This window comes from Staurois parvus, unplaced genomic scaffold, assembly GCF_062004578.1.
Source record: "Staurois parvus isolate SC_StPar_1 unplaced genomic scaffold, SC_StPar_1.0 ptg000357l, whole genome shotgun sequence".
NCBI lineage: Eukaryota > Metazoa > Chordata > Amphibia > Anura > Ranidae > Staurois > Staurois parvus.
The window spans coordinates 3,163,238-3,191,092 of record NW_028318153.1 but is presented as its reverse complement, the minus strand read 5'-3'; the positions used below and the strand labels follow the sequence as shown (position 1 = coordinate 3,191,092).

Sequence of the window (27,855 nt, the reverse complement as noted above, 5' to 3'; positions counted from 1 at the left end):
TAACTGTAATAGTTTGTGTTATGATTTCCAAATCAATTGATAAACAAAATCAATAAATGAAAATTAAACAATAAAATATAATATATGATGCAGGAATTGATCATTTATTGCCTATAACATCATATAAAAATGATAAAACATAACTGTGCTTGTGATCACTCGTGAAATCTAATGGTGAGTAGAAATCAATAAATATGTGCACATAAAAAGTCCTCTTCCAATGTAAATTGCAATGGTGAAATACTACTCCCACAATCCAAGTGCAGTGTGCTCTTAATATGCGCTCACCTGAAGTTTTGCCTAACTAAATAGGCAAAACTGGCTTTTTGTCCTTACAGGACTGATGAAATAATCCTCCTGTATGGGGTTTTCCGAATGGCAAATAAATGGTTGTAATTGGATCTTAATCCACCTGGGGTCTCTGCAGTGAATGTGACTGATGCTTGTCAGGAATGGATGGATAGATATCTCCCCTTTTCCCCTCCAGGGGTCTCCTTCCTCCTGTATCAATCTCTCTTTCGCACCGCCCTCCGGTCTGGATAAGTATTTCCACAAACATTTGAACTTGATTATTTCTAGACTTTTAGACTGTAGTTCATTCACAGATCTCTCCACACAGCCGTGCCAATTTCAAAAGTGACGGGGGGAGAAGAATCCCCACACTCTGTCATGTGGAGGTTTTGCTTAGGAACCTCTTACATCTCAATGCAATGCAAGTGTAACATGTTGCAAAAAGTAGAATCAGTCTTTAAAGTCTTTTGTACAGTCTCTGCTGTGTCCTGTTAAATGACAGTGAACATGTTGTGCCTTTCCGGTAATGATGTACAAACTGTGCCACAGTTGTTGAGGGGGATTAAGGGATGGCGAAGCTGTGATTTTTCTTCTGGTAAACAGTGGGTGGTGTGAACTCACTCAGAATGTCTGAAAAGGCACAAAATATAAATATAAATATTAAAAAAGGATTCTTGAAAGCATAAAAAATGCCATCGGCTTTCTCTTTGACTTTGACTTGCTCTGTGCACATTCTAGGAAAATAATGTCTTTAAAATTGTATTACCCATAATTCTTAGGAAGACATACTTTAGTGTAGTAGTACCTGTGAGCAATGCTGGCTGTGCTTTATGTGAAAGAATCCCTTTTTTATTATTAATCATCAGTTTAAAGCTTCCAGAGCTTCCCCATTTTACTAAAAAGGTCTTCTTTTTTTTTTTGCTGGTTGTATGCATATTGAATATATGTCCCACTGGATCCTTCTGTATTTACATTGGGAAGTTTTTGGCTTACCCAGTTCCTTACTTTGACACATGCCTTTTTAAGGAATATTGCTGTTCATCACATGAGCAAAAAAATTAACTACAGTCTTTTGCCATTAATACTGTTCATACTGCAGCATGGTTAACACAATGCATTTGGCAGTAGTATTTCCAAAATGCTTCCTACCACAGTTTTGGAGTGCAGAGATGGGCATCTTATGAGGACATCTTTTTACTGCACTTAAAGAGGAGCTCCACCCAAAAGGGGAAGATCCGCCTTAAGGACTGCTCCCCATTAAGGATTGGCACCTTTTGGGGGCAGGGGTGGGAGCGGGTACCCAAATTTGACAGGTACCCGCTCCCACTTTTGGTCTGATCGCCTAGGCCAGTGGTGGGCAACCTTTTTTTTCAACTGAGCCAAATCTCGCCAAAACCACGATTGAAATTTATTTTGAGAGCCACATTTTTAAAACTGAAAATACATCCCCCATATAGTAATTCATCCCCCATATAGTAATTCATCCCCCATATAGTAATTCATCCCCCATATAGTAATTCATCCCCCATATAGTAATTCATCCCCCATAGTAATTCATCCCCCATATAGTAATTCATCCCCCATATAGTAATTCATCCCCCATATAGTAATTCATCCCCTATAGTAATTCATCCCCCCTATAGTAATTCATCCCCCCTATAGTAATTCATTCCCCATATTGTGTCAATTCACTTACCTTTGCTCCGCGCGTTCCTCTCGCCGTGTTCCCGCGCCGTTCCGGTCTTCAGGGTGGACTGTGAGAGGAGAGGAGTTCGTCACGCTGTTCCGCCTACATCCTGACAGCCAATGTTTGCCACGCTCCGCGGGCCGGATTAAAAGGTCCACCGGGCCGTATACGGCCCGCGGGCTGTAGTTTGCCCATTGCTGGGCTAGCTGCAGAGTCCTGACTTTTGGGGCGGCCGCCCGAGAGGAGGGAGGGGAGCGGGCGCCCGGCACACAGAAGAGCTGCATCAAAGTGTGTAAAGAGCCGCATGTGGCTCGCGAGCCGCGGCTTGCCGACCACTGGCCTAGGCGATCGGAAGGGGAAGATGTCCTCCCTCCCTGTAGTCTTTTGGGGCACGTGACAGGCCACAGAAGACTACAGGACCATTCATGAAGTGCAGCGCTACTCGCGCATGCGCAGTGGGTACCCGGCTGTGAAACCGCAAGCTATCACAGCCAGGTGCCCACACTGAAGATGCCGGCCTCCTGGAATACAGGATGACCGGTGAAATGGGCTGCGGGGGACACACCACAGGACCGAGGGACAGGTAAGTGGCTGTTTTTGTAGCTGCTGACTTTTATTTTTTGACAGGGTGAGTTGAACTCCACTTTAACCACTTCAATACCGGGAACTTTCACCCCCTTCTTACCTAGGCCAATTTTCAGCTTTAAGCACTGTTGCACTTTCAATGACTATTGCGTGGTCATTCAACACTGTACCCATATTAAAAATGTATCTTTTTTCCGCACAAATAGTTTTATTTTGGTGGTATTTAATCACTACTGTGTTTTAAAACAACTACTGATTAATTTTGATTTAAAAAAGTTTTTTTACTTTGTTTCCGTTTATAAAATTTTGGAAAGAAATAATCTTTCTTCATAAATGTAGGCCAAAATGTAATCTACATTTTTCTTTTGTGAAAAAAACCCAAATCAGTGTATATTATTTAGTCTTTAGGAAAGTTATAGTACCGTATTTTCCGGCGTATAAGACGACTGGGCGTATAAGACGACCCCCCTACTTTTCCTGTTAAAATGTAGTGTTTGGGCTATACTCACCGTATAAGACTACCCCTCTTCCAATGCACACCAGTGGGAAGAATCGTGCCCCATCATTAGTATCAGTGGGAGGAATAGTGCCCAGTCATTGGTGTCAGTGGGAGGAATAGCACCCCATCATTGGTGTCAGTGGGAGGAATAGTGTCCCATCATTGGTGTCAGTGGGAGGAATAGCACCCCATCATTGGTGTCAGTGGGAGGAATAGCACCCCATCATTGGCGTCAGTGGGAAGAATAGCGCCCCATCATTGGTGTCAGTGTGAGGAATCGTGCCCCATCATTGGTGTCAGTGGGGGGTGGAATAGTGCCCCATCATTGGTGTCAGTGGGGGGGGGGAATAGTGTCCCATTGTTGGTGTCAGTGGGGGGGGGGGGGAAGTGCCCCCTCGTCGGTGTCAGTGGGAGGAATAATGCCCCATCATTGGTATCAGTGGGAGGAATAGTGCCCCATCATTGGTGTCACTGACACTTGCTGACCCCTGTTCAGTATGGTGCTGCTGCAGCAAGCATATATGGTTGCAGCAGCACCTGTACACGGCACACTTACCTTCACTTGATTTTCGCGGGGCCGCTCGGCTCCGCCTCCTCCCCGGTGATTGGCCGCCTGTGTGCCTTTCCTGAGCTACAGTTCTGGCGGCCAATCACCGGTGAGGAGGCGGAGCCGAGCAGCCGCACGAACATCCAGTGGCCGAACTGAAGGAGGGAGCAGCTGCGCTTCCTGGACCGGATCGTCGTGGGACCGGAGCCAGGTAAGAAACAGAAGCCCCTGCCCACCCCTGTACTTAGTTTCACTTCCATTTGAAGGGGGGGGGGGGGGCGCCGCACCGCCCCCCTAAAAAGTGTCAGCATGCCGTATACCGGCGTATAAGACGACCCCTGACTTTTGAGAAGATTTTCAAGGGTCAAAAAGTCGTCTTATACGCTGGAAAATACGGTAAGTTGTAATCCACAAACTATGGGTTATATATCTGAAAACTGGTCTATCATGATGTACTGACTTTTCTTGAGGCCTAAAAACTCCAGGACAGTACAAATATCCCCCAAATTACCCCTTGTTGGAAAGAGACAGTCCAAGTTACTTAATAAAAGGCATAGTGAGGTTTTTGAAGTTGTAATATTTTGTCCCAATTTTTTTGAAAATGAAGAAATTGTGTTTTTTTAAAAACATTATTATTTTTTTCACATACTGCTACAAGTGCAGTACAGCATAATCCTCTTAAATAAACAAACGAAATCAGCGCTCAAATCTTCATGCAGACTAGGATAACTGTAACTGTCATTCGTTGAGGTGCAGCCCTTAGAAGATCGGGAAATCTTGATACTGGTGAACAAAAGCAAAACAGTGCGCACTCTCTTCGTGCATTAGCGTGGTGAAACACAAATTTATTTAAAAGCATATACATGCATACTCAAACCAAAGGGGGATAAGAACAGAGAATAAGAGTCCGCAATGACAATCCAAAGTGATGGTAGACCCTTGGTGAGGGAAGAGCTCTGAAGAAGGGAGTATGTCTCCCGAAAGGGTCTACCATCACTTTGGACTGTCATTACAGATTCTTCTTCTCTGTTTTTATCCCCCTTTGGTTTGTGAGTATGCATGTATATAGAGTGCGCCCTGTTTTGCTTTTATTCCACAGCATAATCCTCTGGCTCTGGCAGTGATCAGGAACGTAGACTAGCGACAGTATGCAAAAAGGAAAAAAAAGTGATTACCAATCTCAGCTTTGCATTTTTCCCTATGAGACTACGTAGAGTCCCTTATCTCCACTCAGGTCTCTGATTACACTCAGCTCTGTGCTGTGCAGTTTGTGATGTCAGTTCTCTGCCCCTGCTTTCTACTGAGAAATAGTCTTTAATCTATGGAATTTTAACAGATCTGGAAAACAGGGCTATAGATAAACAGGTACAACCTTGGTAAGAGGATTTGTATCATCTAAGGCCAGTCACTTCAGTATATAGTATGTAAGGGTTTGCAACCACTTTAATAACTGTTTCTTTGAAGGTGATTTGGACAGCTTCTTTGACAGAGCCATCAAGACTCTTAAAACTGAACCATCATGATCTGTAAATCATTCTGATCATTTTTATTGTGTGTTTAGGAAGCCAAATCTCAGCAAAATGCAATTAGAAGCCAGCTGGATCAGAGGACTAAGGAAGCGTTGAAAATGGAGGAGGAAATGAATGTGGCAAACCAAACTATAAGGCAAAACCAGCAGCTCGTGGATAAACTGACAGGTAAATGCCTCAACTTTTGGTGCAGCAGCAGCAGCATTGTCCTGCAACCACAACATACTAGTTATTTTGGCTTTCAAATTTTAAGGTGTTAATAAGCCCACACCAGTAAAATCAGTCTGTATATGCAGTAAAGCATGCTTGATAGACTCACTGTGGAACCTAAGGGGTTAATCTTCTGCATTGTGTAAAAATGCTGTTTTGATCCTGACTTCTCTGATCCTCGCCTTCTTCCAGTACTCCCCTCTTATTGCCCGATAAGACATATCGTGTGGAGACAATTGTGCACATGGTCAATTTGGTGTGTATTGCTAGAGAGGGTTTTTTTTTTTGTTCTTGGGGGAGTGTATGTGATCAGCACAAGGGGTTCTGCATCCTCCTACTGCAGAAAGAAAACTTGTTCTTCAAGCTTTAACCAGTGCTCAGCTGGACACTGATAGAAGTCACAAGACTGCTCTAACTGCTGGGTTTAGTAACACTTTAACACTGGGCAACAAAGAAGTGGGACTAAACCATATACCTGCTATCAGTTGTTTTTACTAAGCTAATCATGTACAATTGAGCCAATTTTTAGGGAAAGTAAATCTCTAATTCCACAATATTAGTGTGCCCATCTCTAGTTTAGTTTTACTTTCTTTCTTGACACCTGATTTTCTCTTGTCTGGTTCAGCACCACCAGCCACCACCCCCTTGTCCAATGTATCTATCTCAGTGATTGTAAAGCTTAATTTTATTTTTAAATTAATATAATAAACATTTTATACTTGCCTGTTCTGTGTAACGGTTTTGCACAGAGGGTCCTGATTCTCCTGTTCTCTGGTCCCCTGCTGATGCTTCTGGCACGCATGTGGGCTTTACTCCTGAGCCCTGCTGCCTGCATCCACAGACAATGGGGCACGACAATGGGCTCAGGTATGTATAAGAGGGGGCTGGATCTCAGTCACAGAAGGTTTTTTACCTTAATGTGTAGAAAACTTTAAGGCTTTACAACCACTTTAAAGGCACTCACAAAGAGGAGTGTAGAAGACATTTTATTGGTCAATTAAGGTAATAGTAGGTAGGATGTGGTGTTGCCTCTTTGCCAATACATTTCAAGAAACCCAACCTAAGAAAGAGACGAGATGAGAAATTGTTGTAACTACAGATTTTGTGTGTGAACAACCCTTCAATGTTTCAACTACAAACCTCCTAAATAATGTGACTGACCATAGCTAAAGGCTTAGGTTACTGAAAGCGTAACGTCACCCAAAAGAGGAATTTCCGGCCCCCTTCTCCTTCCCCTTCGCAGCCACACAGGTCCCAAAGACTGCGGACAATTATCAAAGTGCAGAGCTGCTCGGGCCTGCGCAGTAGGAAACCAGCTGTGAATCTGAAAGGCTTCACTGCTGCTTTCCCTTACCTAAGATGCTGGCTCCTTCACTTAAAGCAAATTTGAAGAATCGGCTTGAGTGAGAACATGGCTGGATCCCTGGACAGGTAAGTATCCTTATGTTAAAAGTCAGCAGCTACAGTATTTGCAGCTGCTGATTTTTACTTTTTTGTGGCAGGCTGGAGCTGCTCTTGAATTTGTTTATCTGTTCCACAATGTGTTTAAAAATGTTAATTAGGGTAAAGGGTGACTTGGGGGGGGTTAACAGTTTTGGTCTGAGTCGGGTTATTGCATGTGGCACAAATTGAATATTCTTTGTTCATGAAAAATTTAAATAATTGATTTCCTATTCTGCAGACAAAAGTAGCAACTTGGAAGCAGAGCTGAAATGTGCCCTACAGAAATTACAAAGTCAAGATTCAAAATCTGAAACATTACAAAATCTGAAGGTGACCCTGGCTAATCTGGAAAGAGAAAGAGATCTTGCACAAAACATGCTAACGAAAAGGGAGAACGACATGGAAGAGACTAAGAATGCCCTAACTAAGATGGCAGAGGAGTCGCTGGTTTTGAAGAAACAGCTTGATTGTAAAGAAAAAGAATGCCAAGATTTAATCAATACAAATCTTTCCCTTTCCAGATGGAAGAATGAACATGAAAATGACGCTTCTCGATCCTCCATAGAAAGAGAAGACATGTTGGCAAGGGTGAAAGAGTTGGAGTCTTTGATCCAGAATCATACGGACCAAGTAAATGCTCTAGATAAGGACAAGCAGAATCTGTGCACACAGGTAAAACATCTTCAAGAGCTTGTTGACATGAGAACATCTGATCTAGATGCCCAACAAGTTACCTATTCAAAAATTCAACAGCAACTCGAATCCGAAGGGCAGAAATACCAAAATGATATAGACTGTCTGGTAAAGCGGATTTATGAACTGGAGGCTGAAGGTAAACTTCGAGAATCGGAAGACTGTTCAAGCCAAGTGTCCTACTTGGAGAGCCAAGTACAGAACCAGAAGAAGCTATGTTCTGAATTACAGAGTCAACATGATGAACTTCTGAAAAGCAAAACAGATGTTCAGAATGAAATTTTACAAATAAAAGAAATGCACGAGAGGTTTGTCTCTGAATCTCGATGTCGTGTTGAAAGCTTACAAGACAGCCTATCTTCCAAACAAAGTTATGTTGATTCTGTTGTTTCTGCCATCAGGGAAAAAGAGGGAGAAATCTGCATGTTGTCTGAAAAACTGAGACTTGCTAATTCAGACTTGGAGTCTGCTAATCAGAGTAACAAAGAACTATATGATAAACTACAAGAGCTGAAGCAGCTGTCCGAATCTTGGTCTATAGAGAGGGAGTCCTTAAGTGTGTTAATTAGTTCAAATAAAAAAGAAATTGATATGCTAACTGCAGACAACAAACAAATGAAAGAACTCAGCATTATGCTGAATAATGAGAAGCCACAGTTACAGAAAGTGAATGTTGACTTGGGCCCAGTGGTTGATGTGAAACGGGACTGTGCTGACAGCATGGCGGAAGAATGCATGACAGACAGCAATGAAGGTGTAAAGGAAAGTCTGAATATGGAACTTGAAGACTTTAAAGAAAAGTTGGGCAGGATTCAAAAAGAGAATAACCGCCTGCTTCGAACCAATGAGGAACTGACTGCACTGGTTGGAAGCCTCCGAAACAATGAACTTTCCCTTAATAAAATCATGGAAGAGTTAAGAGTCTCTTTGACGGACAAAGAAATATCTTTGAAAAAACTTCAGGCTCAGTTGGAATCTCTGAAAATGGAGCATGAAGCTGAATCAATTCTTGAGATAACAAGAGATGTTAACAAGTCTGCCAGCATCCAAAATTCATCAATCAAAGATATTACGGGTGAAATCCACACAAGCATTGAGCAAGAAACCTTACCGAGCTCCAAAATTTTGAAAGAGAATATGAGTATTGTTATAGATGAAAATCAAACCATAATGTCTGAAGTGTGTGATCCATTGTTGGCAGATAGTAGTGATAGTAAAATTCTTGATGACATAAATGAAGAGACACTTCCTTTATCGCTTGTACCACAGCACCATGAAGAGAACGAGACCCTGTTGATACATCTAGATCACCTGTCTTTGACCAGTACAGATGATGTTACCAAGTCATTATCTCAACTCCTGGAACTGAACCAACTTCAGGCTCCGCACACAACCTCCCTATCTCCATTTATTTCTCCATCTGTTAAAGTCAATAGCAATGACACTGGTGGAGAAGCAAAGAAAGGCAGAAAATCTATTTCTGGGCAGCTTGTTGACTTGATTCTCCAGCAAGCCCCTGAGGAACAACATGTTTTATTTTCTCGTTTGACCAGTGAAGACCCCTGTAGTGTAAAAGACTTACTTACAGTTTATCAGGTGGAGCTGGGTAACCTACGCAAACAGCATTTAGCTGACATTGTGGTTTGGCAACAGAAATTAAAAGATCAAGCATCAGAAATGGAAGCAAGATTGTTGGAAGAGAAAGTTCGCAGTGACCAGTTGACACAAGATTTAGAGGCTGCAAAGCTTGAACTCCAGGTCCTCGATTTAAGTGCACGTTCCCTATTGTTTGATAATGAAGATGTAAGTATGCATATGAACTATATTAAAGGAAGATTTATTCCTGCTTTCCACTTAAATAAGAAAAAAAAGAAAGCACTTGCTTGCAGAAAGGTTAAACATACAGCATGTGTATAATGCATCACTGTCTCACCAGACTGACTTTGTCTGCCTAGTTGAAACAATATCTGTTTAATTCATATTAGGAAAAAAAAAGTTAAGGTCTCCCAGATAATTCTTTTATAATGTAGCATACACAGTTAGCTCTGAAGTCCAGCCACAGGAGGCTAACCTCCTTTTCAGTCTTGTGGGACGGACTTGAACTTGTGCAGAGAATTCTCAAGTCCCTGAGAGATATATAAGAAACTGGTGATACAGCTCACAAGCATTCATTCACAAATGAATTACGAGTTTTTGGTGGAATTAACCTTTAACTAGACCTTTTAAACTTGCTTAAAAATTATAATTTTTAAAATAAATAGGTGTGAGAGTAGGTTAGAGAAATCACTAGTGCTTTAGTTAGTTGTTTTAATTATTGAGGTTTTTTTCCCCCTAATTAGATAACTACAAGACTTGATGCCACCAATCAAAGCCTCTGCACAATTTTGCCCATTGGAAGACTTTCGCTTGGCAACCGTGAGTCCAGGAAATGTGAAACTCCAACGCCAAGTCAGGAAAGCCCTAAAAATAATTCTGAAGAGAGCACAGAGGATACTAGCAAAGATGAAGTAAATGAAAACAAAGGAAGCAGAAGGTCTTCTAGGCAGAGGAAGAAAAGAAAAACTAACACAGCAGATAAGCCAAAAGTTCAAGGAGTTTCTGAGTGTTCCCGATTCAAGACTCCAGAGTCTTCAAACGAAAGAGAGAGTCTTCTTCAACTTATTAAGGAAAAAGAAAAGAATTCTCAGCATTTGATAATGGAAGTAAAAGAGCTCTCTTTGCAAATTGAGATACACAAGACAGAACTTAGCATTAAGGAAGGTCAAAACCAAGAACTAGAACAAAAATTAAAGGAACTGGAAAATGAAAGATCTCAGTTGTTGGATAAAGTTGACTTCATTTCCACTGAAAAATTGCAGTCGTTGAACAGAATTGCTGACCTTGAAAAAGCTCTTCATGAAACATTGACAGGGATGGAACTGCTCAAAACAAAGTTTTCAGAGTTATCAGAAATGAGAGATCGCTTAGAGCTGTCAAATGAGGAATGGAAAGAAAGCTATCTTCAGGCAGAAAATGAAATAAGAAGAACCAAGTCAGAAAAAGCGAATATTGAGAATCATGCATTGTCTCTAGAAGCAGATCTGGATTCCCTTCAGTCTAAATGTCAGCGTTTACAAGAGGAAAAGGAAAGTCATTTAAGATGTCTAAATGATTTGGAAGAAGTTCTCAAAGGGGTCCAGGCAGAGAAAAATCAGTTAACTCTGGAGCTGGAGAACTTGGTAGAGGAAAAGGAAGAACTCGAACAAATTAACAAAAAACTAAAGGAAAGAGAAATGGAGTTGGAATCCAACAAGGAAAATTCCAAAGAGCTCATCAAAATATTGGAAGCTGATATACGATCATTGAAAGAGAAGATCGAGGTGGCAAATTTGACCACAGTAGAGTTAACAGCAGAAAGAGACAACATGGCTCTCTTACAAGAGAATGAGAATTTGCAAATTCAAGAGCTGCAAAGTCAGGTGCAACGAGTACAAGAGGAGAAGCAACTTCTGTTCCATGAATGGCAGGAATTGGAGACTCAGCTGAGTTCCTCTAATGGAGAAAAGGATGAACTCTCTCGCTTACTGAAACGCTGCCAGGCAGAGAAACATGAAATGGCCACCAGGTTGAACTCTGCTCAGGAAGAAGTGGCCCTTATGCGAACAGGAATTGAGAAGCTTAAAGTTAAAATTGAGTCAGATGAAAAGAAAAAATGTCAGACCATTGAGAAGCTAAAAGAAAGTGAGAGGAAATTTGACAGTCTCAATGATAAAATTGAGTCTTTGGAACGAGAGTTGGTCATGGCCGAAGAAAATTTTGAAAGTGCTATCCTTCAGACGGAAACTGCTAAGGATGAGACGGAGAGCTTAAAGTCCCAAAAAGAAGCCCTAGAGAAGGAGTTGAATACATTAAGGAAAACGCTTGTGGATCTGGAAAATGAGCTTCAGAAAAGCCAGGCAAAGGTGATTGAATTTGAAACTGCCATTCTTACTCTTACAGAGACTCTGGAAAAAAGAGAAGCTGAGCATACTCATTTCAAAGAGAGTTCTGAGAAGGAACTTGAGATGCTGCAAACTCAAATGAATGACACATGTGAGCAGAAAGCCCTTTCTGACCAGAGATTTGAAGCGGTCATAGTTGAGCATGCCGAAATTAGAATTAAGATGGAACAAGAGAGAGCACAGTTGGTACAACAGTTGAAAGAAGCCCAAATTGCAAGCAGTGACCTCAAGGAATCTGTAGATAAACTGTCAGTAGAAGTAGAAGAGTGTAAGCTGCAACTAGCTGAAAAGTCACAACATCTCACAGCTCTTGAGACCCAACTTAAAGATTCAGAAGAATGGGAATCAAAATATTCTTTAGAATGCACTCGATTTGAACAAGTAACAGAAAATCTGAAAAATGAAAAGATGAATTTGCTGTCAAAATTGGAAGAACTGGAAAACACGTTACAGACTATGTCAACAGAGAACGACTCTCTTCAAGCTATCATCTCTGACCTCAAAAAATCCTGTGATAATTTGGTTACACAGTTGGAATCTGCAAATTCTGAGAAAATAACTCTTCTAGAAAAGAAAGATGCTGAGCATGCTCAATTCAAAGAAAGTTCTGAGAAGGAACTTGAGATGCTTCAAACTCAAATTAATGACATGTATAAGCAGAAAGCCTTCACTGACCAGAAATGTGAAGCAGCCCTAGCTGAACATGCTCAAATCAAAGATAAGATGGAAGAAGAGAGAGCACAGTTGGTACAACAGTTGGAAGAAGCCCAGGTGACCAGCAGTAACCTCAAGGAATCTGTAGACAGACTCTCACTGGAAGTTGAAGAATGTAAGCTCCAAATAGCTGAGAAGACGCAGCATCTCATTGCTCTTGAGACCAAATTTAAAGACTCAGAAGATCAGGAATCAAAATACTCCTCAGAGTGCTCTCGATTTGAACAGGTGATGGAAAATCTGAAAAGTGAAAAGATGAATTTGCTGTTAAGAATGGAAGAATTGGAAAGCAAGCTACAGACCATGTCAGCAGAGAATGACTCTCTTCAAGCTACCATCTCAGACCTCAAAACCTCCTGTGATAATTTTGGATCCCAGTTGGAATCTGTGAATTCTGAGAAAAGAACACTTCTAGAAAAGGTATGATGTGCTTTTATTGCTATGCATTTTGGAAGTAACCATTGAAGTGATTCTCATTTACAGTGCATATTACAAACTTGCCCTGTAAATTAAGTTTTGGCTTGAATCTGAAATCAAGGCAGATGTAAAAATACAATTTAATACATGTGTGTGTTCTTTGATCATTATTTAAAGGATACTGTGCTTTTAGTACTGCTCCACTTAGATCTTTTCTTTCAGTTAGTGAACCGTCTGTGTCAGACGTTGCATGCTCCCTGGCAATATGGTTCCAGGGGTTCTACTCCAGCCTGTCCACAATTCCCAAACCAAAAGGGGGCATTTGTCCCATCTTGTATCCTCATTCAGGCCCAGAAATTCCAGAAGTCTCTCCTGTTCTTGTGGGGCTGAGAAGGAGTCCTGTGGGTGGGAAGGGAATTGAATGTCAGAGGCATCTCCTCTCCTGATCGACATCCTGGAGCTGTGGGCAAAATGGCTATCTTTGCAATGCTGGACATGCAAATTGGAGGGCCATATGATCAAGATTCAATTGGGCAGCACCACAGTATTGGCATACATCACTCATCAAGGAGGATACAGAAATTTTGCCATGGTAGGAGAGGTAGAAAGGATTCTGTCCTGAGCAGAACTAAACCCACGTAGGCACAGTGAGTACATGCAAACTCCAGGCAGGTAGTGCCATGGTTTGGATTTGAACCGATGACCTTGGTACTGCTAGGCAGAGGTGCTAACCACTTAACCACTGTGCTAATTTTTTTATGTACTCTGAATCACACTTTTGATACAGCTGTGCTCTGTATGTGCATTATTCTGCATATGCAGTTCATCAAACATAACCATTACATATAATTTATTTTTCTCCAGGGTGTATATGAAGAGGCGTTGATCTCTGTAGGTAGCTGGTGGTCGAAATATAAATCCCAGTATTCTGCTATACATTGCTTTGCTTATTCTCCAACAAAGTTCTATGGTTTCCGCAAGTGCTCACCAGAACAAACAGATCAGCCCCTTACCAAACAAATGGAGCCGGTGGTGTCCAGATTCCACACTGACACCCGTGCTAGCAATATCGAGGGAGATGGATGGACAGCTGCGGGCTCACCCAAACAAATTCCTCACATTGAACCACTCTCCATACAGTGTAGGGAAGGATTAAAACAGACAGTGTACAAATTCAAAACTCTCGCGGCCTTCTGTGACGTCACCACGTTCTGGCCGGTGGTATTACATTGCAGGAGTTTTGAATTTGTACACTGCCTTTATGCATCTTATCTATGCAAGTGCAATACTTTATTGAATACATTTTCGAGTTTTATTGCACTATGAAGTCTCTTCTGTTTTAATCCTTCTCTACACTGTATGGAGAGTCGTTCGATGTGAGGAATTTGTTGGGGTGAGCCTGCAGCCATCCATCCATCTCCCTCGATATTGCTACCCGGGGTATCAATGTGGAATCTGGACACCATCTGCTCGTTTGATCTCCTGATTGGGGATCATTTTGTTTGGTAAGAGGCTGATCTGTTTGTCCTGGCGAGCACTTGCGGACACCATAGCACTTTGTTGGAAATTATTTTCAGTACGCAACACTTTTACATTGGATTTCGGACTTATTGATAATTTATATCATGAACATGGATTTATAGCACTTTAGTTGCATTTTTTGCACATTTGTATTTGTTTATTTATGGTCCATTTTTTTTGGTCTATTATGATCAGTTATTTTGTCAGGTTTATATAGTGTACAGCGCACTCATTCATTTTTCATTTTTATTTTTTTCTGGTATTAAGGAAGAGAGTAGCGGCAGTTCACTTTATTCATTTATGTATTCGTTGCAACTTTATATTATATTTTTTCACCTTTATTATTTGTTGGGTGTAGTGCAGGTTTTCACTTTTCACATATGCTTGAATGTGCTGCAGTCTGGATTCCTCCTATGTACTGTATATTTCCTTCACCAGCTACAAATACCTCACATCTCGTTCTGTTATAATGCAGATGGCTGAATTGACAGAGAATTGTTCCAGCCTGCAAAGTAAGTTGCATGATGCTGATCTGCACATGAAAACTGCTGAAGGTCAGAGCTGCCAAGATAAGAAGGCACTGGAAGAGGAGATGCAGGTGGTCAGGCAGCTACATGAGGAGAATAGCGTGAGTGATTCCATATTTCTATTGCTAGAAAGGCTCCAATGAACTGTTTTCTGTATGTGATATAGATATACTTTTAAAGTGGAGTTCCACTCACCCTGTCAAAAAATAAAAGTGAGCAGCTATAAAAACTAGCTGCTGACTTAAAAAAATAGCCACTTACCTGTCCCTCGGTCCCACGGTGTGTCCCCCGCAGCCCATTTCACTGTGTTCCAGGAGGCCGGCATCTTCAGTGTGGGCATCCAGCTGTGCAGCTTCACAGCCGGGTACCCACTGCGCATGCGCGAGTAGCGCTGCGCTTCGTGAATGGTCCTGTAGTCTTCTGGGACCTGTCACGTGTCCCAAAAGACTACAGGGAGGGAGGACACCTTCCGCTTCTGATCGCCTAGGCGATCAGACCGGAAGTGGGAGCAGATACCTGTCAAATTCGGGTACCCGCTTTCCCCCCCCAAAAGGTGCCAATCCTTAATGGGGAGCGGGGGAGCAGTCCTTAAAGCTGAACGTCCCCTTTTTGGGTGTAGCTCCGCTTTAATGCTGTTCTAAGGCCTCATACACATAGGTTGCCACTTCAACAAGAGAATGTGTACAGCAGACTTTTATGAAGCATCTGCAAAATATTCATCCAGCTGTGCAAGCAGCTTAGCTGAAGCCTTTAAAGCACCCTGAGTGCGCATAGCTTGGTACTACGTATTTTCTGGTCATTTTTGTGTTCTCTGACAATCCTCTTTAAAGTTGTATTGCTGACAATGAAGTTCAAACATACAGTATAAAAATCTGTCCGTTCAATTGATGCTTTGGCTCTGTTTAGGCTCAGCTCCATTCAGCTACATCCAAAACTGCGGAACTAAAAGAGACCATTACCGACCTGCGGAGTGAAGTGGAATCTCAGGCAATCACACACAGGAATGATTTAATGGAGTATGAACAGCGTCTTCTTCAGACAGAGTCTCTCCACAAATCACTTCTGGATGCCGCGGTGAAACAGGTGATCACTTTAGATCTATTGCATTGTACTGTATAATACGGATATCAAATAGATCGGCATTGGTGCTTACAATGATCAGTTTTATTTGATGTAAAAACTTTATCCCAATAGAAAATAAAACGGTTTGCTTTAACCTCTTTTTAAAGTGTGAGCTGTAATTTGGCTTCAATGTGTTAGTATATTTAAATCTACTAGTACATTTAACACTCCCCTACCCCAAGACTGACAATGCTGCTGTCTGTTGTGCCCTCTGTGCTCCTTCATCCAGAGTCGGGGCATTCTAATACAAGAGATGTAGTTCAGCCAGATCACCAGGTGAAAACAGAAAAATTATTGGTAAACTGCATATAATATATTTTTGGTTTTGGGTTTTATACAGCTTTAATAGCATTCCCTCTCTAGTGTGCTCATATATATATATATATATATACATTATACATATACATTTTTTGCAGACCTCTGTCCAGGTCCTCTGGGGACAGTTGTAAACTTTGCAGAGAATGGTGCTCACTTAGTGATGCCATGTTTTTCTCTGCAGTGTACTGTAAGTCCAAGGTGGCTTGGTGACACACCCGAAGGGGTATGTCCCTGACACCCTCGACTCCAGAGAAGCGAACTGAAGCACACGGAGTGCTGTTTAACTGCTTCCCGGCCACCCTATAGCAGATATACTGCTACAGGGCGGCACGAGTGCGCAAAATCACACACACACACATATATATATATATATATATATATATATATACGTTCCTTCGCATTTCCAGGTAGGGGTGCGTGCATACCCTACCTACACCGCCATTCGCGGCTGTCAATCACCAGGTCCCGCCCAGTTATTACTCACCGGCGCCCGGTGATTGCTGAGGATCTCGGACAGGGAAGAGAACTATATGTAAACAATACAGTTCTCCTCCTTGTCAGCTCCTGCACACTGCTTTGGATGGCTGTGCGCAGCATAGCCATCTAAAGCAATGTGATTACAGTGAAGCACAGACACACAGCCCAAAGTAAAACGGCACACAGTTAACCATTTGATCGCCCCTCATGTTAACTCCTTCCTGCACAGTGCCATTAGTACAGTGTCAGTGCTTTTTATTAGCACTGATCACTGTATTGGTGTCACTGGGAATGTCAGTGACATCAAGTCAGTTCCCCCCAGTGTCAGAATGCCCACCACAGTCCTGCTATAAGCCGCTGATTGTCGCCATTACTAGTAAAAATTAAAAATAAAATTCCAGCATATATACCGCCATTTGTAGATGCTATAACTTTCACGTAAACCAATTGATTTACATGTATTAGGATTTTTTTTAGCAAAGACATGCAGCAGAATACATTTTGGTCTAAATTTATGTTGAAATTTGATTTTTTTTACTGGACATGTTTATTAGCAAAAAGTAAAAAATATTGTTTTTTTTCTCAAAATTGTCGGTCTTTTTTCTTATAGTGCAAAAAATTAAAACTGCACAGGCGATCAAATACCACCGAAACAAAGCTCAATTCATGGGAAAAAGGACGTAAATTTAATTTGGGTGCAGAGTTACATGCGCAATTGTCAGTTAAAGTAACGCAGCGCCATAACGCAAAAGATGGCCTGGTCAGGAAGGGGGTAAATCCTCAGGAAGACAAGTGCTTAACCTGAAAGAAGACCAGTGCTGGACCTCAGAGCCGAAAGCTTGTGGGTGACAGTGTTGGAGAGGAGGTGTTTTGCAGTGAAAGCTGGGCAATAGTTTTTTTTTTTTTTTTTAACCTAATTTATAAGCTGAATTGATCCTTTATGTGCTGTAGTTAATAAAGTTTGTTAGAAAATTGGATTTCCGTTCTCACCTTAATATCTTTTTCTCAAAAAGTTAACTGTGGGTCACAGCAGGCCTATGGGCATAAGCCCTACTCTTAGGAGATCTGCCTTAATTAGTATCCTGACAAAATACAAAAATTGTAGCGAGCGCTCATAAAGGCAGCAGCTAGAACACTAAAGGAATCACATAAACCTCATAACATAATATATAAGTAGACAGTGCAGCGCTATAAATAATGATAAAGTTGGTAAATGATATCCAAAGATCAGTGTCAATAATGAATGGACAGGTGAAAGGTGCAAAAGTTCAAACAATGTTCTGATGTGCGGCACCAGAAAAATCCTCTGCTTGTAATACATATAGCAAATATAAATAGCAGAAATGCGCACTCACCGACCGCGCATTAGGAATGCGCATATAAGTAATCCTTGTTAAAGGACCCCCTCTATGGTGTGGATCATCTACCTTGGGTGGAATGATGAGCAGCAAGATTCAGAGGTCCCCTTTCTGCCGGGTGGCCTGCCTGGATGGATGGATGTGTCCTCTGGATGCAGATATTGCTGTGGATCTGAGATCCTCACAAAAGAGGGTTAAGACAAAGAGGGAATGCCCATAGTGTAGTAGGTATGCTTTATTCCAAAAAAATTGTATAGTGGGTACAAGTACAGCTGTATAACAAATGGATGGTGTACTGACCATAGAGAAAAATGGCCGTTGGACCTCCTCGTGGTCACGGCGATGTATGAGGAGGAGGAGCCGACAGCACGTGTGATGTCATACACCGCCGTGACCACGAGGAGGTCCAGCGGCCATTTTTCTCTAGGGTCAGTACACCATCCATTTGTTATACAGCTGTACTTGTACCCACTATACAATTTTTTTGGAATAAAGCATACCTACTACACTATGGGCATTCCCTCTTTGTCTTAACCCTCTTTTATGAGGGTCTCAGATCCACAGCAATATCTGCATCCAGAGGACACATCCATCCATCCAGGCTGTCCACCCGGCAGAAAGGGGACCTCTGAATCTTGCTGCTCATCACTCCACCCTAGGTAGATGATCCACACCATAGAGGGGGTCCTGGTATCCATCCGGTGTCATTCACCTTTAACAAGGATTACTTATATGCGCATTCCTAATGCGCGGTCGGTGAGTGCGCATTTCTGCTATTTATATTTGCTATATGTATTACAAGCAGAGGATTTTTCTGGTGCCGCACATTAGAACATCGTTTGAACGTTTTCACCTTTCACCTGTCCATTCATTATTGACACTAATCTTTGGATATCATTTACCAACTTTATTTATAGCGCTGCACTGTCTACTTATATATTACTTAATTAGTATCCTGCAGTCTGCCCTGTTACACATATGAAAAAAAAGATATACAGTGGGGGGGTTACAAAAACTAGAGAGTGCAAAATCTTGTGCAACTGTGCATGGTAGCCAATCAGCTTCTAACTTCAGCTTGTTCAATTAACCTTTGACAATAAAACCTGGAAGCTGATTGGTTTCTATGCAGAGATGCACCAGATTTTGCACACTCCAATTTTAGTAAACCAGCCCCAATTTGTTAAAGGATAAGTTCGCCTTTTATAACATATTACACCCATATTCATATTGTTATGATCAGACCGGCCCTCGCTTCCCCTGTTCCCCCCACTCTGACAGCTAGCAGGGGATCTTCTCCCACCTTGCAAGCTGTCAAAGCTGTAAAAAAAACATGGCTGTGTGGGGCTTTGCCCGCATCACTCATTCACTGTGTTTTGTCAATGAGAATTTACAAGTCCCGACAGCCATAGAGGCTGTCGGCTTGTAGTTCTCAATGAACCATATTGCTCACAGGGGTGTCTACAATAATAATCCCAGCTGCAGAGGATGAATCTGGGTGTCTGCATCATTGGGAAGAAGAGCTGCAGTGTGATGGGAAGGGTTTAACTTTTGGCCTTTCCTCGATTTCAGTTTTATTACAAGGCATTTTATCAATCACAAAGACATCTGGTAGGGAAACATGTAAGCAAGTAATGAGAGCTTTCTGATTAGGAGATATATTTATATATGAGCCGTGGGTGGCCCTGTCAGCATTCTCCCACCCGGCATCCGGCTGAGTGAAAAATTGTCAGCCAAACAGTAGCTGTATCTAACCAGTTACAGCCACCATGTGGGTTTTCTGACAGCAGTAGGTGCCATCTGTCAGAATACAATAGCCATAAGGAGAGATTGGTTGAATCGTACAGTGTATGGCTGGCTTAAATCTTAACTGCAAAATGCTCTGAAATTTACTGGAACGGTTTTTGCCATCTGCATCACTACTGGAGAGTTTCAACCTCACAACCTTTCAGCTGTCACCAGATCAGGATTAGAGGGGAAATCTGCCATTGGTGACACTAGTTGCGGTGACAACTGTCCAAGAGGGGATTTCCTTTACTTTGGATAGACTTCCTCTCTCTTTCTGGTTTATTTTCATGGCATAAAGTACAAAGTCTCTAATGGGACAAAGACCATAAAATAAAAATCTGATGGGTTTTAACCCTTCCTTACTCTATCCAAAACAAACAGAGGTTTCGGATTTCATTATTCTTTAAGCAACTATTTCATTTCTGTTTAAGAGATGTACTTTTTTTTTTCCTTTTTAGCATAAGGAAGACATAGATAGCTACCAAAAGAAGCTGTCCTCCATGGAAGGATCTCTTGCTTCCCAGATACAGGAGATTGAAGGCTTGAAAGCCAGTAACATGGAAGTGAACAATTCATTGCGTATGGCTCAGGAGCAGCTGGCAGGAATGAAGGTAAGTGTACATTTGGCATACCAGACATCGTGTGTGTGTGTGTGTGTGTGTGTGTGTGTGTGTGTTTGTATGTGTGTTGTAATCTCTAGCAACCAATCAGTGAGCAATAATAATGTGCAGTAACCTCTAGCAACCAATCAGTGAGTGGTAATGATGGTGTGTGTGTGTGTCCCTCATTTTCTAAGCTTGTTGATTTGACTGTGAAGGGTTGTAAACACCCTTATGAGGTCATTGTTCTCTCTTCCTGTCAGTGAACTCCCAGCGTTAGACTGACAGCACTATGAAATCTTAGCCCTTATTGAAAGAGAAGATAAGAGCCATTCAGTGCAGCTTCCATATGTTTGTCCTCACAGCTTCCCTGTATGTTCTTAAAGATAAAAACGTATTGATTTCTTTTTATTAGGCTCATATTGACCACATGACAAAGGAAAACGATGCATCCTCTGAAGCCCTTAATCGCTGGGAGAACTCCTGCAAACAGCTGGAACAGGAGAAAGAAGAGCTCAGGAAACACATCACACAACAAGAGGAGACCCTGGAGACCTTAAAACGCAAGCGAGAAAGTATGTGACTTAGATGTGACTTAGTAATAGTGCATTTCAGAACTCCATTATAATCCTTCCACTAGACAAGTCTCTATGGAATAATTGGTCTAGTGTTAGTCTGAGAACAAAGGCAGCTATCTGATTGGCTTCTTTGGACAGCTCCCCTCTTTTTAATAGTAAATCGCATTTCGCCCAACCTTTTATAATAGTTCTGATCCTGAAAAGGGCTGAACAAAAAGCAGAGAGGCAACAGCTTACACTGGGTGGATTATGTCCTCCCCTACCTCAGCTGACAGTGTCCAGGCTTCATGATTGACCGCTCAGGCCTGACCACGGCTGGTAAGGGTAGTGAGGCAAAGGTGAGGATAAATTGGTTGAGGGGTGAGCAACGTCACAGATTCTCTTACAGTATAAATAAAGATGTTTTATTTTTGGATAGAGTGGGGAATGAATAAAATCCATGCCATCTGTTTCCCTTTCAAGAGGTTTCCCTTAACTTCCTTGCCTGCACACACAACAGAAAGTGGGGGGCAATCTCTGCAAAGAGGTAAATCCCCTTCACTTCTGGTGGAAACTTGAAATTTTAGATGCTTCCTCTTTTTCATGTCACATGGACAAATACAGAGTGAATCGCTCCAGCAGGAACCCAGACAGCAATAGAAGTTTTACAGACATTCCAACCCTTGACCATCAAAAAAAAATAAAAAAATAGCCTTTAGAAACACTTTGAGCCGAAGGTTAATCTGCCTTCCCTGGTTCCTCTCCTCCGCCCCCCCCCCCCTTCCTCATCAAACTAAATAAAACCTTTCTGTTTTCATGATATTTTCATGATATACCTTACTTTGATATTTTCATGATATACCTTATTTTAGACACAATGATATTGTGACTGGGTCTCTGTTCTTCTCTGTGCAATGCAGGAAGATCATGACGGGTGGGAAGGGCCTACAGGGGACTGTACATAGTTTCCTGAAAACACTGCAGCACTCGGCCTCAGTTCTGTGCCTCTAAAGCATCATCAGCCCTGGCGTGGGTCTTGGGAGGAGTTATGCAAATATCATAATGCCATGATAAGTGGATGTCAGTCTTAAGGAGTGTATTTGCATTGGATCATCCAGGGTAACGTCCGCATTTGATAATGAGCCTCCATGATGATGAACTGCAATCCAGTGAATGAAAGGGGAGGGCCAGGGATAGTTAGACTAGGAATGAAAGAGGTGAATGATTCTAGATGTCCTGCAGCCAGGAGATGGGACGGGCGCTATCTGACTTGCTGCAGCTTCTAATGCACAATATGAGACGCTCACAGTGTGCAGTGAAATCCAAGTAAGCAATTTCAGTACAAGAAAGGAGGCTGTAAAACTGTGCAAGAGTGAATGGAAAGCTGGAGATCAGCTTTAAATGATCATTTGAGCATTAACCCATCAGTGCTGCAGCCCCCTTTAAAGTGAACGTTACATATGCAACCCTGAAACTTTGTAACTATGTTCAGCTGACCACTATCTGGCTTCAAATTTTGATACTTTGTTTTATAAAACTTTTGTTGTTGTTGTCTCTGATCCAGAAGAAGAAATGGAAACCAGTGCAAATGACTTCTTATCTGAGATCGAGGAACTGAAGCAGTGCTTGGAAGAGAAGACACAGGAGGCAGATGACAGCATCGAGAAATACTGTAATCTGATGATTAAGACACACAAACTGGAGGAGAGCAATGACATGCTGAAGAAACAAGTGGACTTCCTGAACTCAAGGCTGAAAGGTTTCGAAGTAAAGGAAGAGCGAGACGGTCCATCTTCAGTATCAGACAAACCATTACCTGATGAATGCCCACCTTCCGTATCACACAAACTGTTACCTGGGGCTGAGAGGAGAACCCGAAAGAGCAGGAGATCCACACAAGGATCCGGGAAACAGACTAATAAGCGGCGGAGAGACTCTGACAACACAGGGAGCGCACCTACAACACCCCACTGTGTCAACAAGAGGGTGAAGAAAGCACCTGCTACCCTGGCAGAGGAAGGAGAATTTGTACCTGATGGACTTCCCGAAGTTGTGAGAAAGGGTAGGTATGTCCGTATAGAAGTATGGAAGGTGTAGACCATCTCACCCAAACTATGTTGAGTGGTGCCTTCTCACCCAAACTATGTTGAGTGGTGCCTTCTCACCCAAACTATGTTGAGAGGTGCCTTCTCACCCAAACTATGTTGAGAGGTGCCTTCTCACCCAAACTATGTTGAGTGGTGCCTTCTCACCCAAACTATGTTGAGTGGTGCCTTCTCACCCAAACTGTGTTGAGTGGTGCCTTCTCACCCAAACTGTGTTGAGTGGTGCCTTCTCACCCAAACTGTGTTGAGTGGTGCCTTCTCACCCAAACTGTGTTGAGTGGTGCCTTCTCACCCAAACTGTGTTGAGTGGTGCCTTCTCACCCAAACTGTGTTGAGTGGTGCCTTCTCACCCAAACTGTGTTGAGTGGTGCCTTCTCACCCAAACTGTGTTGATTGGTGCCTTCTCACCCAAACTGTGTTGATTGGTGCCTTCTCACCCAAACTGTGTTGATTGGTGCCTTCTCACCCAAACTATGTTGAGTAGTGTTGCCATACAACAGGAATGTCATCCAGAGGGCCATATTCTTCCAAATAAAAAAAAGGCACTTACACCCCAGTCACATTGGGTGCGACTTGGCATGTGATTTGCATGTCCTGCGAATTGAAAATCGCATGCCAAGTCGCACCCTATTGCCCACAATTACAGCGGTCATATCAGTGCGGTTCTGACGTGGTCAGAGCCGCACTGATTTCCAAAGTAGTGCATGCACTACTTTTGGTACGATTTGCATAGACATCTGATGTCTATGCAAATCGCACCTCAAATCGGCATATCACCCAACTTTGAAATCGTGCAACTTACATTGAAGCTGCACGATTTCAAAGTTGGGATCGGTCTGACCGGGGGGGTAAAGGAAAACTCTAACCTCCACTTCGAGTGGGGAAAGCTTTGAACCCCTGCCAGGTTTTTTCATTTTGTGTCCCCCACTAGTGAAATTCACTCTATCTTGACCATTGTCACTGGAGTGTGACAACTGTCCAGTGTGGTAGTTCCCCTCACTTTGGGAAGGTCTGCTCTTCCTGTTGTGTCTGTGGAACAGGAAATGAACAGAAACCTCCCAGTGGCATACAGACAGCAGTAAAAACCTAACAGTTATGAAGTCTCTGCACACTCTGAAGGGATCCCAATAATGCTGTTTTTCAGGGAGTACCACACTAATTCTAAAGTACGAATCTTGTAAAATAATAAAGCGGTATTAAGTCCACTGATTTACCTGTTATGTAGAAGTCCGGAATAATAATCTAAACGTAAACCTGCTGCCCCCCCCATTCTAAGCCCTATACTAACGATTCTGTAAAGGTAAGATGTGTATATTTACCCAATCATAGGGCACTCTGCTCCAGCCACAGGATCGTCTCCCAGCGCTGGCTTCAGGTGAGAAAAGGGACAGCGAAAAATGGATGTCCCAGACGAAGTCTACGGGTGATGACATCGCCCAGGCTCTGGAGTCATTGTTGCTGCTCCCTCCTCTCCCCTGGAGCTGGCCACTGGGGAGATCATGTGACTGGACGGGAGCACCCTCACATTAGGTAAGTATAGACCTCTTTCTTTTAGCCTCGGTTCAATCATATGTGTTGAGGGAAATGCAGCCATCCCTGTGGGTTTCCCGCACCACATTGAAATCGCACTGTGTTTACGTTCCGCTGTCAGTGCCAATGCAAAGTTAACACCCCAAACGCATCACAATCGCAGTGCAGTTTGCCCACATCAGATTGCATGGTACAAAACAACCGTAAGATCCAGTTTCAGTGAAGCTCCAAAAAGTGAATGGGCTCAAATCGCACCGCACTGAATTGCATGAAAATTGCACAGGAATATGTGAACCTAGGTTTATAGAATAGTTAGTATAGGTCTTAGAATGGAGGTAGGAGCAGATTTATGCTCAGGTATTATTAGCCCAGTTTTCCACTTTAAAGCCATGCCTTGACCCTAGGTTCAAACTACTGCAAGCTGTGTGGCCCACATTTGCTCGGGCACGGCAGGCAGCGCAATTTGGCTGTGAGTAGTTGCGGGTGCGGGAACAGGTGCGATTACTGCACCCACAACCAGCCTGCAATCTGTGTGCAAGTGTGAACCCAGACTGGCTCATAACTGTCACAGTTGTCAGTGTGCTTATGTCAGCTCTCAACTGAATTTGAAGCCCTCAGCTGGCAGGTGTCCAGGGGCGGACTGACAATTTGGAAACTCGGGCACTGCCCGAGGGCCCGGGGTCAGTAGGGGGCCCCATGAGAGCCCATGGTACCTTTTTCATAGGCTTTTTTGAGTTTGGGCAAGGACACAGGGGCCCCATGATCCCCTATTGCCCGGGGGCCCCATGAGTTGTCAGTCCGCCCCTGCTGGTGTCATAACTAATCACATGTGCGGCACCATGGCAACTGCAGATCTAAATACAGGGTACTATTCATATGTAGAGGCTAAGATGGGCTCTGTCCATGGCTGAAAAGCAGGGGTGGGCAACTGTGGCCCTCCAGCTGTTGGTGAACTACAAGTCCCATCATGCCTCTGCCTTTGGGAGTCATGCTTGTAACTCAGTTTTGCAATGCCTCATGGGACTTGTAGTTCTACAACCGCTGGAGGGCCACAGTTGCCCACCTCTGCTGTAAAGGATAGAATGGTTTAGATCACTTTAAACCGTTTTAGTGATCAGAATAATTACCTAAATGAGCATCTGAAAGTTGAAATTCCTAAACTGGTTTATGTACACTTATATGTAAATTACTAACCCCTCTACCCCCTCATCTCATTTCCTTAACATAATAAATGGTAATAAAGTCCTTTACTGCAGAAACTACTGCTGTGTGCTGCCATGTTAGCTGATCACATGACCAAATGCCTAGGTGTTCATCACATGAATGACGCTAAAGGTGCCCTAGTGGACTGGCAATAAATGAACACCTTTTATGGTGGATTTTCACATTTCATATGGATACTGTAGTTTATTCATCTAGTGGTGATCACAGTGGTGAACAACTCACATTATAAGGCGGCACAAAGTGTTTTCTTTTCAGTGACTCTTTAGGGGTCTGATCAGATTTATAGACTGTATTGAGAAGAATCATCAAAGCACTTTATCAATTCTTCATTTCTAGTTAAATGTATGTCTTTGTGGTTTTTGGGTGCTGATCATTCCTAGTTCCCTGACTGTCATGCTGATTCAGTGACCTGGAAAAGTATAGAAATGGGGGATTTCAAAAAGCATACTTGTTCCAGGTCTGTGATTTATAAAGTATTACAGACCGCTAGACAGGAAGATTTTTTTTTTTTTTTTTTTTTAAATGGCAGCCCCCTCTGTCACTTTAAAAGATAAGTTCACTTTTGGAACATGTTTCATGCATATTTAGGGTGGAACATGTAACATGGTCCAGCTCCTGCATCCTCTTCCCCCGAACCTCCCTCCCTGTGATAGAGGGCTGGGGATCCCCTCCCTGCACCCACTGTCACAATTAAAAAAAAAAAAAAAAAAAGGCTCACACAGCTGTTGGCATTAGGCATTCATTCAGTTTCCTGTGAATGAATGCCTACAAGTACCATCAGCTGTTGTGGCTGGTGACTTGGTAGTTCTCACTGTAGTTCTTCCTGCCATTCAGGAATTGCCTACTGATACGTGGTACAGGCAGACAACTTACTGAATGTCTGCAGGATCCAGGAATTGCAATAGTGATCTGCGGATTGTAGGTGCAACACCTTACAGCCTGTAATGCAAAAAAAATAAAAGTAATAAATGCACATTTTGTTGCATTTTTTTTACCTTTATTTTTTGTAAAAGGTGAACTTGATCTTTTAAAGAAGATGGAAAGACAACATTTAACGAACAGCCCAAATGATACCTGAATGACCTCATAATAGCATATGTTCACTAGTGGAAGAGCATGGCATGCTGGGAGAATATGTATACACAATGAAGCTTCTGGGTGCCAACATCACTGGAGAGAAGAGCCGTTTCAATAGCAGCTAAATATTGATGTTGGTCTGGCCTGGAACTTGCATTTTAATTAGGGAAACACACGGATATCCATTTAGTTTCTTTAGAATCTGTTATTCTAAGAAAAATAGCATTTTGGCAATTAGCATATTTTATTTGAACATTGTCAAATAATTTGATAAAAGTGTTAGAGAGCCTTTAGCGCTAGCATGGAGGGCCATTATATGGTTATTGATGATCTGTAACAGCACTACATATACACAATTCAGTTTATATTCACCTTACTCAGCAATTGCTTTTGGTGTTTTCCAGGTTTCGCTGACATCCCATCAGGAAAGCAGAGCCCCTTTGTCCTTAGAAGGACAACCGTGCCACTGCGGAAAAGCCCCCGCCTGGCTTCGCAGAAAAATTCCCCATCCGTCTTCAGTCCACACCAGGACAATCTGGAGAACCTGGCTAACCTCTCCAGTCCAACAGCAGGGGGCAGCAAATCACAGGAGGTGAGTCCAATCCTCTGTACATGTAGATTGCCAGGAGAGGAATAGCAGACTCCGGTACACAAACATCTGTATAAGGAGTACCTGTCATTTACTGGATCATGTGAACGCAGCATCCACATCACTGCATACCTAGGCAGAGCAGTAAGGTTCTCTATGACAGTTACAACATGGAGGGGTTATAGAGTCTTCCTAAAACAGAAAGTGTTCACATGTCATTCCATCACATATTCCAAAATCAGAGGATTACTCTTCATCTCAGGACAGTGCATGGAGCCATGTAAATGATTGCTTTTTTCCCCAGCTATTCAAGCTATTTGGCCATCATCATTGCAGCATATGGAAACCATGGTTTTTATGGAGTAGGGTTTGGGACCCAACGAGACAGTATAAACCTACAAAGAAATGAAGAAAAGCGCCTAAAGCAGTCAAAAATCCTTCCAACAGAATTAGTGCATAGCACAGTAAAGC

The 27,855-nt window shown here is 42.5% G+C and overlaps 1 protein-coding gene and 1 long non-coding RNA gene across 2 annotated transcripts in view; one reads left to right on the top strand and one right to left on the bottom strand.

Moving 5' to 3' along the window:
- Nucleotides 1-27,855, top strand: part of CENPF (centromere protein F) — a 65,416-nt gene that overhangs the window by 33,697 nt on the left and 3,864 nt on the right. The window contains exons 11-19 of the mRNA XM_089684815.1: nt 5,171-5,306; nt 7,030-9,287; nt 9,824-12,598; nt 14,592-14,744; nt 15,550-15,726; nt 20,162-20,314; nt 20,718-20,877; nt 22,424-22,921; nt 27,200-27,387. Coding sequence (XP_089540941.1) covers nt 5,171-5,306; nt 7,030-9,287; nt 9,824-12,598; nt 14,592-14,744; nt 15,550-15,726; nt 20,162-20,314; nt 20,718-20,877; nt 22,424-22,921; nt 27,200-27,387 — 6,498 coding nt within the window. The remainder of the gene's footprint in view (nt 1-5,170; nt 5,307-7,029; nt 9,288-9,823; nt 12,599-14,591; nt 14,745-15,549; nt 15,727-20,161; nt 20,315-20,717; nt 20,878-22,423; nt 22,922-27,199; nt 27,388-27,855) is intronic.
- LOC149456569 (uncharacterized) lies at nt 77-27,404 on the bottom strand. The gene is made up of 2 exons (XR_016313856.1): nt 27,168-27,404; nt 77-921 (listed from the first exon to the last, which is right to left on the bottom strand). It is a non-coding gene; the product is annotated as an uncharacterized LOC149456569 (long non-coding RNA).